General features: G+C 35.9%; 1 protein-coding gene across 4 annotated transcripts in view; it reads left to right on the top strand.

Moving 5' to 3' along the window:
* The window catches only part of MFSD8 (major facilitator superfamily domain containing 8), a 38,643-nt gene extending 28,900 nt beyond the window's left edge, over positions 1 to 9,743 (top strand). For all 4 annotated transcript variants that reach the window (XM_065903921.1, XM_065903922.1, XM_065903924.1 and 1 more), the window contains 4 exons: positions 1,611 to 1,745; positions 5,502 to 5,605; positions 5,694 to 5,941; positions 8,728 to 9,743. In XM_065903921.1, the coding sequence (XP_065759993.1) occupies positions 1,611 to 1,745; positions 5,502 to 5,605; positions 5,694 to 5,941; positions 8,728 to 8,934 (694 nt within the window). In that variant the 3' untranslated portion in view covers positions 8,935 to 9,743. The remainder of the gene's footprint in view (positions 1 to 1,610; positions 1,746 to 5,501; positions 5,606 to 5,693; positions 5,942 to 8,727) is intronic.
* The last annotated feature ends 4,715 nt before the right edge of the window (positions 9,744 to 14,458 follow it).

Below are 14,458 nucleotides of genomic sequence, written 5' to 3'. Positions count from 1 at the left end.
GTATATACCCAGAAGTGGAAAGGCTGGATAATATGATAATTCTGTGTTTAGCTTATTGAAAAACCACTGAACTGTTTTCTAAAGCAGCTCATCTGATTTTAAAATAAAAAATGATGTTAAAAAAAAGAAGGTGATGTTCTGGAACTTTACTGGTGGTCCAGTGATTAAGATGCCATTCTTCCAATGCAGAGGATGCTGGTTCAAACACTGGTCAGGGAACTAAAATCCCACATACCATGTGGCCAAAAAAAGTGATTTTTTTCTGAAAAATTTTTTTTCACTTATTTATTCATATCATGCCTTATGGAAATTTTTCTTTTTCAAACTTTTCTCTCTTTGATGTTATTTGCCTGGTTAAATATTGCTGTAAAAATCACTAAGGCAAATGGAAAGGCTCTAAATCTGCCCCAAACTGGTAACGCCTGGAGTTCTAGAGCAGAGTAAATAACAGGTTCACCGAGAGGCCACGACACCAGCAGATGCCCCTTCCTAACGGAGTGGATGGGCTAAGGAACCTGCTGATGGTCATTACCTCCCTCTGGAGCAGTGGCTACCCACCTTGGCTGCACATTGGAATCACCTGGGATGCTTAAATAACCGCCAATGCCTGGGTCCTACCCGCCCCAGCAAGACTCTTGCTTGGGTGTAGTCTAAGAGTGGAGATATTCTTTCCAAGGGTCCCTGGCATTCTGATAAGAAGCCAAGCTGAGAGCCTCTGCATTAGGAGACTGGATTGTTCGATTTAAGTCCTATGTCATGTGTCAGCCTAAGAGATAAGCTATGGGACCTCAACTTTCCTTTGACTCTATTTAGTCATAGCCCTTTACGTACATCCATATCTTTGTTAGAAAAAAATATGTCCCATTTGTGGCAGTTTTGGTAGAGCTGAAATAGGGATGGTGGCTATTATCAAGATATGTCTACCTTGTCAAATGTTTGCAGAAGCTTTCACTCTTGTTCTCAAATAAACTTTCTTTTTTTGGAAAAAAAAGTAATTTTTTTAAAAAGAATGACTATTTTAAATATTTAAAAATTCTTTTTGTAGCCAATTAACAGAAGGAGATAGAAAGTCAGAAAAGATTGTCAAGAAAGGAAACTGATAGTCATATAAAGGAAGAGTAGCCTTAGACGTAGGGAGAAAAATATGTGCATTCAAAGTTAAGTATAAAAGAGATTGAAGAAGAGAAAAAGCAATCCCATAATTTCTAATAACTTAATCATAGTAATATTATTTCATTGAAAACAGACCAATTGAAACCAAAATGCAACCATGACTTCTTATATTAGAATGGTAGGTATTTTGGTTTGTTTTCTTTTCCTGTTTTTCAGACTTTTTGCAGTGTGGATATGTTACTTATATAATTATAATAACTATTAAAAAATAAAAAATGCAAACAGCCAAACTTAGTAGCCTGTGTTACTGTGATATTATGTTACAATAAAATGTCCTTAAAATGTGTTAAAAATTTTGTTTGTATAGATCTGATGTCATTGATAAAAGGGATACAAATTCGTAAATGTGTTGGTATCTAATAAAGCTTACTATTTCAACTTTAACAATGACTAAGGTTTAAATAAAATGAGAATGATTTATTTTTTGTTTCTGTTAGCATTGTGACTCCGTTAACAATGGATATGTATGCCTGGACCAGAGAACAAGCTGTATTATATGATGGAATAATACTTGCTGCTCTTGGAGTTGAGGCAGTTGTTATTTTCATGGGGATAAAATTACTTTCCAAAAAGTAAGTTATGTGTCTTTGTTTTTATTTCACACCTGTTTTTTTTTTTAAAATAAAACATGAAACAGAGTTAATGATGTAAGTGAATATACCAGTAAAATAATGTCAATCTTTTTTCTTGTTATTGTATGAGTTTGAGTCCTTGAACGTTTGCAAACATTTAAAATTTATTAAAGGAGCATATTTCTATACCATGTAGAATATTCTTTGGTAAAGCAACAATATTTTACAAAGTGAATAATTGTCTTCTAATGTATCTTTTGTATATGATATTTTATTTAAAGTATTTCTGTAAGTATATTTCATAAAATATTGTTCTTCTATTGGTAATATATGTTATACAATAAGAAAGAATGGTTAAGTCTGGAAAATTCTGGTTAAAATCATCAAACTCCTTTACTCTAAAACTTCTAAATCTTCAGTATATATACTATATCATCATGACAAATAAAGAATGGAGCATTTCTCAAAGTTAATTGCAACTTTGATCATAGAACACTTTTAGTTTTTTTATTTTTAAAATTTATTTTCAATTGGAGGATAGTTGCGTTTCAGTGTTGTGTTGGTTTCTGCCATGTATCAACAGGAAAGAGGCACAGGTTTATATACGTTTCCTCCCTCTTGCACCTCCCTCCCAACTCCCGCCCCACCCCACCCCTCTAGGTTGTCACAAAGCACCAGGTTGAGCTCCCTGTGGTATATAGCAATTTCCCATTAGCTATCTGTTTTACATATGGTAATGTGTATGTTTCCCTGCTGCTCTCTCAATTTGCCATCCCACCCTCTCCTTCCCCCACTATGTCCATAAGTCTGTTCTCTATGGATTGTAGAACACTTTTTTAAAGATGCATTTTGTAAAAGTAGACTGTAAGGAAATACTTTTATAAAATTTAGTTCATTCATATAGTCTGTGGTGGCATGTTAGTTGATGAATTCAGTTTTCAAAATTTAATTATTCCTGAATACTTTAACAATATAACTTTAATGAAGTTCTAAGATCATTTGACAAATACTGAGTCAGTGCATAGGGTTGGGTGCTGTGGGGAATACTATGAAGATTTCTGTCTTTATAGAGCCAAGTAAAGAGGCCAAATTATACAGTGGAAGTGAGAAATAGATTTAAGGGACTAGATCTGATAGAATGGTGACTGCAGCCATGAAATTAAAAGACACTTACTCCTTGAAAGAAAAGCTATGACCAACCTAGACAGCATATTAAGAAGCAGAGATATTACTTCGCCAACAAAGATCCATCTAATCAAGGCTATGGTTTTTCCAGTAGTCATGTGTGGATGTGAGAGTTGGCCTATAAAGGAAGCTGAGAGGTGGAGAATTGATGCTTTTGAACTGTGGTGTTGGAGAAGACTCTTGAGAGTCCCTTGGACTGCAAGGAGATCCAACCAGTCCATCCTAAAGGAGATCAGTCCTAAGTGTTCATTGGAAGGACTGATGTTGAAGCTGAAACTCCAATACTTTGGCCACCTGATGTGAAGAGCTGACTCATTGGAAAAGACCCTGATGCTGGGAAAGATTGAGGGCAGGAGGAGAAGGGGACGACAGAGGATGAGATGATTGGATGGCATCACTGACTCAGTGCACATGAGTTTGAGTAAACTCCAGGAGTTGGTGATGGATAGGGAGGCCTGGCATGGTGCAGTCCATGGGGTCTCAAAGAGTCGGACACGACTGAGCGACTGAACTGAACTGAACTGAAAGAGGCCAATATACAGATATAGACATAGACATTGATTCATATTCAGTTAAATAATAGTAGATGCATTATATCTTGCTACAAAGACAGAGTGTCCTGCTGATATTCTTACAGGTTATCCAATTTCATACCTTCCAAGAACTTGTATTCTATGGAAAGTCAGTAAACACAAGTATGAAATCAGGTCATAATAAGTAGTATAAAGAACAGAGCACAGGAAGAGAATGAAAAGTGGCCTGGGCAGTGTTTGATTGGCTCCTCAAGGAAAGCAGCTCAGTTTGAAGTTACATCCAGGTTGAGACTTCAGTGAAGTCAGGGAACAGTGATTTCAGTGGCCTGGAACTCTTGCCTCAGAAGACTGACCTTCATGAGATTAAGGAACAAGCAGGAAGGCCATTTTGGCTAGAGCAGAATGAGAGAAATGGCACATGAGAGGAGATCAGGTTGGAAAGATATGAAACCTTGTAGGTATTCTGAGGGTGATGAGAAGTGTTGGGTTTGTTTTGTTTCAGGAACCTTTGGTCTTGTTTGTGTATTTCACATTTTATTATGGAAAATTTCTAGCATATGCAAAGGTGTAGAAAGAATCATGTCCTGAATGTCTAACATCTATTGCCCAACTTCAACAGTTATAACCTTGGATAATCTTGATTCATCTATACTTCTACCTACTGCACACTCCCTATCCTCCACACCTGGATTATTTTGAAGCTGATGTTAGACATCACTTCATGTGTTCCATAAATATTTCATTATGTATCTCTAAAAGTTGATGATGGCAACATTATCACATCTAAAAAAATTAACAGTGATTTCTAAATATCATCAAGTATCCAGCACATATTCAGATTTTCTCCACTATCTTAATTTTTTAAAATTTGTTTTGTTTTATATTATTTTACAGCTTACTCACTTGACTCAGGCCCTTCTGTTTCTTAAGTCTCTTAAATCACAAGCTCCTTTTCCACCTCTTCCATCTCTCTCCGTCTCTCTTTTGTTCCCTTACAAATTGAAGCAATCAGGATGTTTGCCCTATAATTTCTCCACATTTTGGATCTGGCTTAATATTTCCCTATGGTTTCTTTCTTTGTTTTTCTAATATTTTCCTGTGTTTACTTTATTTCTCAAAATTTGATGAGATTTGAGTTCAGTTTTTTGGCAATAATGTTTTATAGGTCACCATCACTGTATATATATAAACTGAGCAACTAACAGACACACACACCACTATATATGCTTACATCAGAAGAAGTGTAAAGTTTTATCTCTTTGTATGACATAAGTGGCCATTCACCATTCCCTCAATCCTTTCATTTATTAATAGATCATTGCAAAATGCTGATATTTTAATTCTCTCATTCCTTTATTTATTTACTAGAATACTTTCTATGAAGAGAACCTTTCCATCACCAACTATTTGGTTATCCTCAGGTATAGTTTTTAGAGGAGAGACGGAGATTCTTTCCTTTTATTAACTGATTTTTAAAATAACGAGTGGATTACCTAACATCCTCTAAATTACCAAGAATATTTTATTTGCATATAGTATATATTTATAGGTTATAACATTCTCATGTGTTTCAAGTCATTGTCACTACTCTTCTTTTTGGTATTCACATCATGTTTTTGGTCAGCTTCCTCAAATTGGCTCTGAGCCCTTTTTTTTCCGGCTGCACTGCACAGCATGTGGGATCTTAGTTCCCCAGCCGGGGTTCAATCCTGTGCCCCTGCGGTAGAACGGCAGAGCTCTAACCACTGGATGGCCAGGGAATTCCTCTATCACTGATAATTTATATTCTTTCTGGTATGGTAAGATGTCAAGGTTCATCTTAATACTTCTTTTGTCCCAGAACTGAAATAATCCAGTTTTCAGAGGAGTCCTAGTTCCTCTTAGTGGGAAATTGTAGTGTGTATTCGTTTTAGTTAATATATCACTTAAAATTTTAAGATATTAGTTGTTTACAGTTTTGAAAGTGTAAAGGTAATGGAACTATATATTATAATACACTGTTTCATTTTTAAATTACAGAGTTTCTGTTCTTTAACAGGATTGGCGAGCGTGCTCTTCTACTGGGAGGACTCATCATTATATGGGTTGGCTTCTTTGTCTTGTTACCTTGGGGAAATCAGTTTCCCAAAATACAGTGGGAAGGTATAGCCATTTATAATTCTATAATGTTAGACCCTGTTATTCATCTAAAATTAACAAGTAATATACTGTACTAATTTTGTTTTCATAGATTTACATAATAACTCAATCCCTAATACCACATTTGGAGAAGTAATTATTACTCTTTGGAAGTCTCCAAGAGAAGATCACAGTGAAGAACCAACTGGTTGCCCCGTTGAACAAGCATGGTGTCTGTATACCCCCGTGATCCATCTGGCCCAGTTCCTCCTATCAGCTGTGCTAGTTGGCATAGGCTATCCATCCTGCAATGTTATGTCCTATACATTATATTCGAAAATTCTGGGACCAAACCCTCAGGTGAGTCCGTTATTCTGATGTGGCAGTTGTGTGAGGTATATGTATACTTGCAAGCACTCACATTTTTTTTTCCCCAACTATTCTTCATTTTTACACAAGCTGGTTTAGGGGATTTTTATCATACTCAACATTTTAAACTTAAAATCCCACCGCTTTCATAAAGTACTTACAAGATTGTAAGCTGAAATTTAACAGAAAGTTCTTTAAGTTGGAACTAAGGATATTTTGAACTCTATATGAGCTCTAAGTTATTTTCATAGAAAAAGTTACCTGAAGCATACTTTTCAGAAACTCATTGTTAAACTAGGCAACAGTTCAGTTCAGTTCAGTCACTGAGTCATGTCCGACTCTCTGCGACCCCATGAATCGCAGCACGCCAGGCCTTCCTGTCCACCACCAACTCCTGGAGTCCACCCAAACCCATGTCCATTGATTTTGTGATGCCATCCAGCATCTCATCCTCTGTCCTCCCCTTCTCCTGCCCCCAATCCTTCCCAGCATCAGGGTCTTTTCCAATGAGTCAACTCTTTGCATGAGGTAGCCAAAGTATTGGAGTTTCAGCTTCAACATCAGTCCTTCCAGTGAACACCCAGGACTGATCTCCTTTAGGTTGGACTGGTTGGATCTTCTTTCAGTCCAAGGGACTCTCAAGAGTCCTCTCCAACACCACAGTGCAAAAGCATCAGTTCTTCAGTGCTCAGCTTTCTTCATCATCCAACTCTTACATCCATACATGACTACTGGAAAAACCATAGCCTTGACTAGACAGACCTATGTTGGCAAAGTAATGTCTCTGCTTTTTAATATGCTATCTAGGTTAGTCATAACTTTCCTTCCAAGGAGTAAGCATCTTTTAATTTCATGGCTGCAGTCACCATCTGCAGTGATTTTGGAGCCCCAAAAAATAAAGTCTGATCCTGTTTCCACAAGGCAACAGTTAGCCAACCAAAATTGATAGCCAAATTTGGATCTAGACTTAATTTCATGTGATCCTAGGGACAGTTATTAATAGATGAAAATGCAGTAGTCTGAAAAGTATGCAGCAGTTTTGTTATTTTACATTTGTTCTTATAAGAATTTCCATATTCATTATTTAAAAATTAGAAAAAGTATAGAAGCAAAATGGAGAGAAGTATCAGCGACAAGTACTACGAACAGTTTTGTGAAACATACTTCCACTTGGAGTCTTTATCCATGTGTGTGTGCCTAACACAAAAATGGGACTATATCTTTGATACTATTTTGTAATTTTTTTTAAAATTATGCTGTAAATATTCTCCCATGACATTTAATTTTAGGGAATTATTTTTTAATGGAGACATATTCCATAGGATGGAGACATTCCATCTTATGTATGTACCATCATTTACTCATTTTCCTATCATTGTACATTTAGGTTATTTCAGATTTTACTTCTGACTTTTTTAGTGCATGCATGCTTAAGTCGCTTCAGTCATGTCCAACTGTGATTGTGTAGACTGTAGCCTGTCAGTCTCCTCTGTCCATAGGATTCTCCAGGGAAGAATACTGGAGTGGGTTGCCCAGTCCTCCTCCAGGGGATCTTTCTGGCTCAGGGACTGAACCTGCATCTCTTATATCTCCTGCATGGGCAGACAGGTTCTTTACCACAAGCACCACCTGGGAAGCAGTTATTTACATGGCAACAAAATGAAAACATATCTTCCTCTTTATAAAAATTAAACTGATAGTTTTACGTTTTCAAGGTAGAAATTAGTGTTTTTCTTTAAATAAAGCAAAGATAAAAAAAAAAGTTCATTATCACTGTTTTTAAACTATAATAACATTTTATTAATTTCTGGATTTTTTTAATCTATAAAGTTATATTTTCACATCTTCAAAATCAGGAATAAATGCATATTAGTTACAAAAGCAATACATGATAGTTGTAAGAAAAGTCAAATAATTTGAAATGTGTATAGCAGAAAAGGAAAGATCCCCTTAGCCCATCATACTATAGTTAACCATTTCGTAGTTTACTTCATTTGTATCCTTCATGACTTTTTTTATGCCTTTTCAAATATATCCACCCTCATGCCTTTTAAAAAATCTGAATTATATCTCAAGTATATAAACTTTTTTCTACATTTTTGATTTTTTTCCCTTTAATATACCATGACTTTCTATGCCAATGTGAATAGATGTTATTCTCATTGTAAGATCTTATTCTGTATATGGATGGCATTATTCTTTTAAGCAGCTGCTTAGCATTCCATTTATTAAATGTGCCATAAATTATTTACTTAATCCACATTTGACAGGTTATTTACAATTGGGGGATATTAAAAGTAATGCTGCACTGTACATCCTTGTGTAGATTGTATGAGCTATAGTTTTGGACACTGTAGTTGGAGCAGTGACATTGTGGTGATGTGGAAATGAATACAGTGGAGTCAGCCAAACAGGGCTTCAAATCTCTTGGATAAGTTACTTGAATTTTCTGAGCTTTAGCTTCCTTGTTTTCTAATTGGGGATAATACCAATCATAGAAATTTGTGAACATTGAAAATAATATATGTAAAGCACCTAATGTAGTGTCTGGAAAATAGCAAGTACAAAACCAATGTTGGCCTTCAAAGGTAAGTGTATATAAATCATTTCAGTAGACAGTGGTTGTTCTTTTATACTACTTTTATTTTTCCTAAATAGTGTATCAAATAAGTTTATCATTCGTTATTTGTGGTATTTAGAGAGAGGCACTTTGTGTTTAATTTAAACATAAGAGCAAAGGCCTACACCTGAGTATGAGTGTCCTTCTCCCTCCGCAGGGTGTGTACATGGGCTGGTTAACAGCGTCTGGAAGTGCGGCACGGATCCTTGGACCTGTGTTCATCAGCCAAGTGTACACTGCCTGGGGTCCACGGTGGGCTTTCAGCCTAGTGTGTGGGATGGTGGTGCTTACCATCACACTCCTGGGTGCGGTTTACAGAAGACTCGTTGCTTTTTCTGTAAGGCATGGAAGGATTCAAGAGTAACCCAGCTAAGACTGTGTGGAAAGTACTTGTGTGGAACTTTCTTTTTTAAGACTCTGCTTGACAACTGCTATGAGTCAGTTTCCTGAAGTCAGGTGGAAGGTAATAGTTTATGTTGAAAAACAAGAACGTATATTGAATAAAATAGGGAATTCTGTGTGTAATTGTGACTAGCAAGATAATATGAAAATTCTGGATCATAGTTTTCCTTATCTCAAAAAAAGAAACCGTTTCCATAAGACCTAATTTGGGGGATGGCATGAAGTCATGAATGGACAGTGCTCTATAAATGTGAAGTTATACCCTTAAGTCAAACTGCAGAAGTGTCGTTAAAATAATGAGAGAAGATCTATGCAGTGAAATCATAAGGAGAGCTCTGTATGAATTACCTGTGATAGAATAAAATCACATAAATTATTTACCTAAATAGAGGGATTTTTATTGAAAGGTATCTCCTTTTTATTTACTAAAAAATACATTTTCTGTTATTATCAAATTTTCCTTATAAAATAAAATCATGACTTAAATTTTCCACTTACCATGCCTGTCATCCTGCCTTAGCTTCTGTGAGTCATGATTTTTAATAGTATACTTTGCATCTTATTTTAGTTTTGGATCTTTATAAGTAACCCCTAAGTTAATGGATGTGTATGAATAATGCTCATATTTGAGCAATAAAGAAGATCAATAGATCAAAATGGATTTCACTACCTGTAGTAGGAATAACTACTTTTTTCTTTCAAGGCCTAATAAATGATTCACTTTAGAAACATAAGCCAGATAATGTGTTTATATATATATATATATATATACTTAACACCAAAATGTTAAAATTATTGGCATTTTCCAACTCCCTTATTCTAGAGAAAAACCATTATTTGATTTACGTTTTCTCTTGTCTCAGTAGTGGTAAGGGAAGACCCAACAGTTTTCAATCTTATCTGCATAGCTACTCAGAACTGCAGAATTTAAAATTTGGATAGGCTATGGCAGCCCCAATATAGTTAGCTAATGAATATCTGAGGTAAAATGGCTTTAACTAACAGTTTACTGAGTTTACTAGAAGTTGGCTAAATTACACTATTTACACATTACTACCTCATATAAATTGAATGCTGCTAAAAGGGACTAGTACAGAATTATGTATATGGATAATCTGTATTACCCAAAAAGGCAAAAATATTTCTAAATAGTTTTTCAAATGTTTCCTACTGTTATAAAAATTTTCAAAACTGAGAGTAAACATTATAATCTGCACTTTATATTGTTTGCTGTCATTTTTTTGGTGGTGGTGGTGGGGTTGCTTGAATAACAAATTTATTTTTCACAGTTCTGGTCTAGAAATCTAAGGTCAAGGTGCTAGCAGGGTTGGTTTCTTCTGAGGCTTTTCTCCTTGGTATGTAGCGTGCATACTCTTGTCGTAGCTCTCCAGGCTCCTCTGTCCATGGAATTTCCCAGGCAAGAATACTGGAATGGGTTGCCATTTCCTCCTCCAGGGGGATCGTCCTGACTGAGGGATCAAAACCACATGTCCCGTGTCTCCTGCATTGGCAAGTGGATTCTTTACATTGAGCTGCCTGGGAAACCATCTTGGTATGTAGAGGGTTATCTTTTTCCTGTGTCTTTTGTTTTTTCTGACTTTATTAATATAACGGACATATAACATTGTTTAAGGTGCACCACATGTTGATTTGATTCTTAAATATTGCAAAATGATTACCACAATAGCATTAGCTATCACCTCCATCATGTCACATTAATTACTGTTTCTTTTTTGTGGTGAGAAATTAAAATAAACTGTTAGCAATTTTTAAGTATATATACAGTGTTCCTAACTATAATCAACACACACACACACACACACACACACACACACACACACACCTGAAAACCTCTGGTGGTGAGAAATTAAAATAAACTCTTAGCAATTTTTAAGTATATAAGTATATAATACAGTGTTCCTAACTATAATCAACACACACACACACACACACAGACACACACACACACACACACACACCCCTGAAAACCTCTGGTGGTGAGAAATTAAAATAAACTCTTAGCAATTTTTAAGTATATAAGTATATAATACAGTGTTCCTAACTATAATCAACACACACACACACACACACACACACACACACACAAATTAAACTCTTAGCAAGTATATAAGTATATAATACAGTGTTCCTAACTATAATCAACACACACACACACACACACACACACACACACACACACACACACAAATTAAACTCTTAGCAAGTATATAAGTATATAATACAGTGTTCCTAACTATAATCAACACACACACACACACACACACACACACACACACACACACACACACACACACACACACACACACACACACACACACACACACACACACACACCTGAAAACCTCTGGTGGCTCAGACTGTAAGGCATCTGCCTGCAATGCAGTAGACCCGGGTTCGATCCCTGGGTGGGGAAGATCCCCTGGAGAAGGAAATGGCAACCCACTCCTGGTAGGCTACAGTCCATGGGATGGCAGAGTTGGGCACGACTGAGCAACTTCACTGGTTCACTGGTTCCTTATCCATTCATTGGCTGATGGACACCTAGGTTGTCTGTCATCTCATTGCTGTTGTAAATAATGCTGTAGTAACATGAGAAGGCACATATCTCCTGATATCCTGCCTTCATCTTCTTTGGATATATACCTGGTAGAATTGTTGGATCACATGGTAGTTCTAATTTTTTGAGGAATCTCCACTCCACAGTGGCTATACCAGTTTACATTCCCATCAGCAGTACGAGTGTTCCCTTTCTCTACCTTCTTACAGTTTTTATCTTTTTGATGATAGCCATTTTTAACAGGAAGAGGTGATGTATTTCATTGTGGATTTTAAAAATTACTTAGGCTGCACTTGGTGTTCACTGCTGTGAACAGGCTTTCGCTAGTTGTGAGCGGGAGGTACCCTTCACTGTAGCGCGCAGTCTTCTCAGTGCAGTGGCTTTTCTCGTGGAGCACAGGCTCTAGATGCACAGGCTTCAATAGTCTGGCATGCTGGCTCTAGAGCACTATGTAGATCTCATTTGGGATCTTGTTTGAAGTCAAATGTAAAGTGGTATTGTTGAGGTAGTTGGAGAAGTTTGTGAGGGAGCAAGGTCAGTTGCTGGATTTTAGAGCAAGCAGTGTTGGGTTCCCGGAACCTAGTCCCCTAGCTCCATCAGCGTGGGTGTGGGGTCTCTTCTGGGACAGCGCGTGCATTGTGGTAACAGCCATTGTTCCTAGCTGCAGAGCCTGAATCTCTGTCCCTCCTAGAGGGTCTGAGCTAATATCCTCTAATAAATACTTTCTCTATAGCTTAGATTGTGTTTTAGTTTGTAACTAAAACCCCTGGCTGATATAGGAGGCAAGAGTAGATGTTTGAAGATATGAAGGAAGCTATTGTCATAGTAAAGATGAGTGATCCTGGTGACTTCAATTAGGGAACTGACAGTGGAATTGGGAATTAAAAGCATGTTGAATGCAGTGTAGAGGCAGAGTTAGCAGGATTAATTGGTGATTAGATTAAAGGTAAAATAAGGTGTTAAGAATGAGTGCCAGGATTTTGAAATGAAAAACTAGTGATGCAGATGCCATTTACTGGAATAATTACTGAGGAGAAACAGGGAAAGTGTGCAGTTGACCAAATGTTCTGATAGATGACAAAAGCATGCTAGATAGATACGCCTATAAACAGATAAAACCAGAATGTATTATAAAATGAGCTGAAATAAATTATGAAGTGAAGGAAAGGCAAAAAAATGACAAAGTCATATTTTGAAAAACTGAGAAATGGGAACATTTCCCAATGAACTAAGAAAATAAGATAATAAGGTATGAAAATATTGCTGGCAGAGCTCAGGAAATAAGCTTAAAAAAATAATTTCAGACATGAACAAATTAGAAGGATCACAAGACTAATAAGATGCCATAGATAATTTTATAATGGAAATTAAAGATGGAGGAACATTAAAACACTAAAGAGATAATGTGCATACGAAAACGAAATTCAACCTGAAAAAAGGGAGTAAAGGAAAAGACAAGCAAACAAGTAGAAAACACAGAATAAGCTGGAAAATAAAATTTTTTTTTTTGAAATGCAAAATCTTCATCTCATTTTATTTACAGTTATACATGTTTCAGTTTTCCTCCATTTCTGTTTTTTTTTTTTTTTTAATTTTATTAGTTGGAGGCTAATTACTTCACAATATTTCAGTGGGTTTTGTCATACATTGACATGAATCAGCCAAAATTTTTTAAAAAGTCAGAAATACAACAGAACTGTAATGACAGTGAAAATAAAAGAGAAATGATAATAAATGTAAAGAGTAGACTACAGAGCTTATTACATTGGATTGAAAAAATTTCGCTATGTAGTATACATAAGAGAAATGCCTGAAACATAAAGACACATTAAGACTGAAAGATAATTTTAAAAAATACTTAAATTCAATTAAAGCAAAATATATTTGAGTCTTTAGCTTCAAAATTAAGCTAAGAACACCCTTATTTCTAAGAGGAAATTCTTACATTTAATCATATTTTTATCCCTGAGAATGGTTTATGTAATTTTCTTCCCCAAAGTTGGATTGCCAATGTATTAAAATATGTTAATTCTAATATTGTCAGATTGCTTTTTCATTTATGCTCTAATCAACAACACCTGAGAACACCCTTGTCACGGTAGCAATATGACTTTTTTTTTTAACCAATCTTTGATAAAAGGAAATTATTTTTGTTTTAGCCTTATATTTCTCCAGATGTGGTGAGTATGTTCTGATTCATTTTATGGATTTTCTCCTTTGTGAATTATCTGTTCATATCTTTTGTCCTTTTTTTCATTGGGTTGTCTTTTTCTTATTAACTGTGCAATTTATGCCACAAATTATTTTCTCATTGCTTTAGACAGCAACCTCCAAATCAGTGTTGAATAACTGTGACAATAGGTATTCAATGGAATGGCTCCAATATTCTCTGATTATAAAAATCAGCAGGAAAAAAACCACTGTGTAACAGTCTATTATATTTAAGTAGTTTCATTTTATTCCTACTTTACCTTGAGTATTTCATTAAGAATGGCTGTCCCACCATCAGATATTCTTTTTCCTCATGTCGCTTAGTTGTGTCTCTTTGTGATTCCATGAACTGTAGCCCGCCAGACTTCTCTGTCCATGGGGATTCTCCAGGCAAGAATACTGGAGTGGGTTGCCATGCCCTTCTCCAGGGGATCTTCCCAACCTAGGGATCGAACCGAGGTCTCGCAGATTGCAAGTGGATTCTCTACTGTCCGAGCCACCATTCCTCATGTTAATTGAATTGTTGAATTCTTCATTGTTAAAACGTTTATCATTAATATACAGATATTTTCAGATAAAGGTAGAGAAACAATGTACTTACCATTTAAAAAGTTAATTTTTAAAATTCAACTGCCTCCTCTTGAACAGTCAGTAAGTTTACTAAGTTATTTTAAATTAAGTAAATAAATCAATAAAG

Source organism: Muntiacus reevesi, chromosome 13 (assembly GCF_963930625.1).
Source record: "Muntiacus reevesi chromosome 13, mMunRee1.1, whole genome shotgun sequence".
Lineage (NCBI taxonomy): Eukaryota > Metazoa > Chordata > Mammalia > Artiodactyla > Cervidae > Muntiacus > Muntiacus reevesi.
Note: the sequence above shows the minus strand (reverse complement) of the source record. Positions and strands in the feature narration are given on the sequence as shown.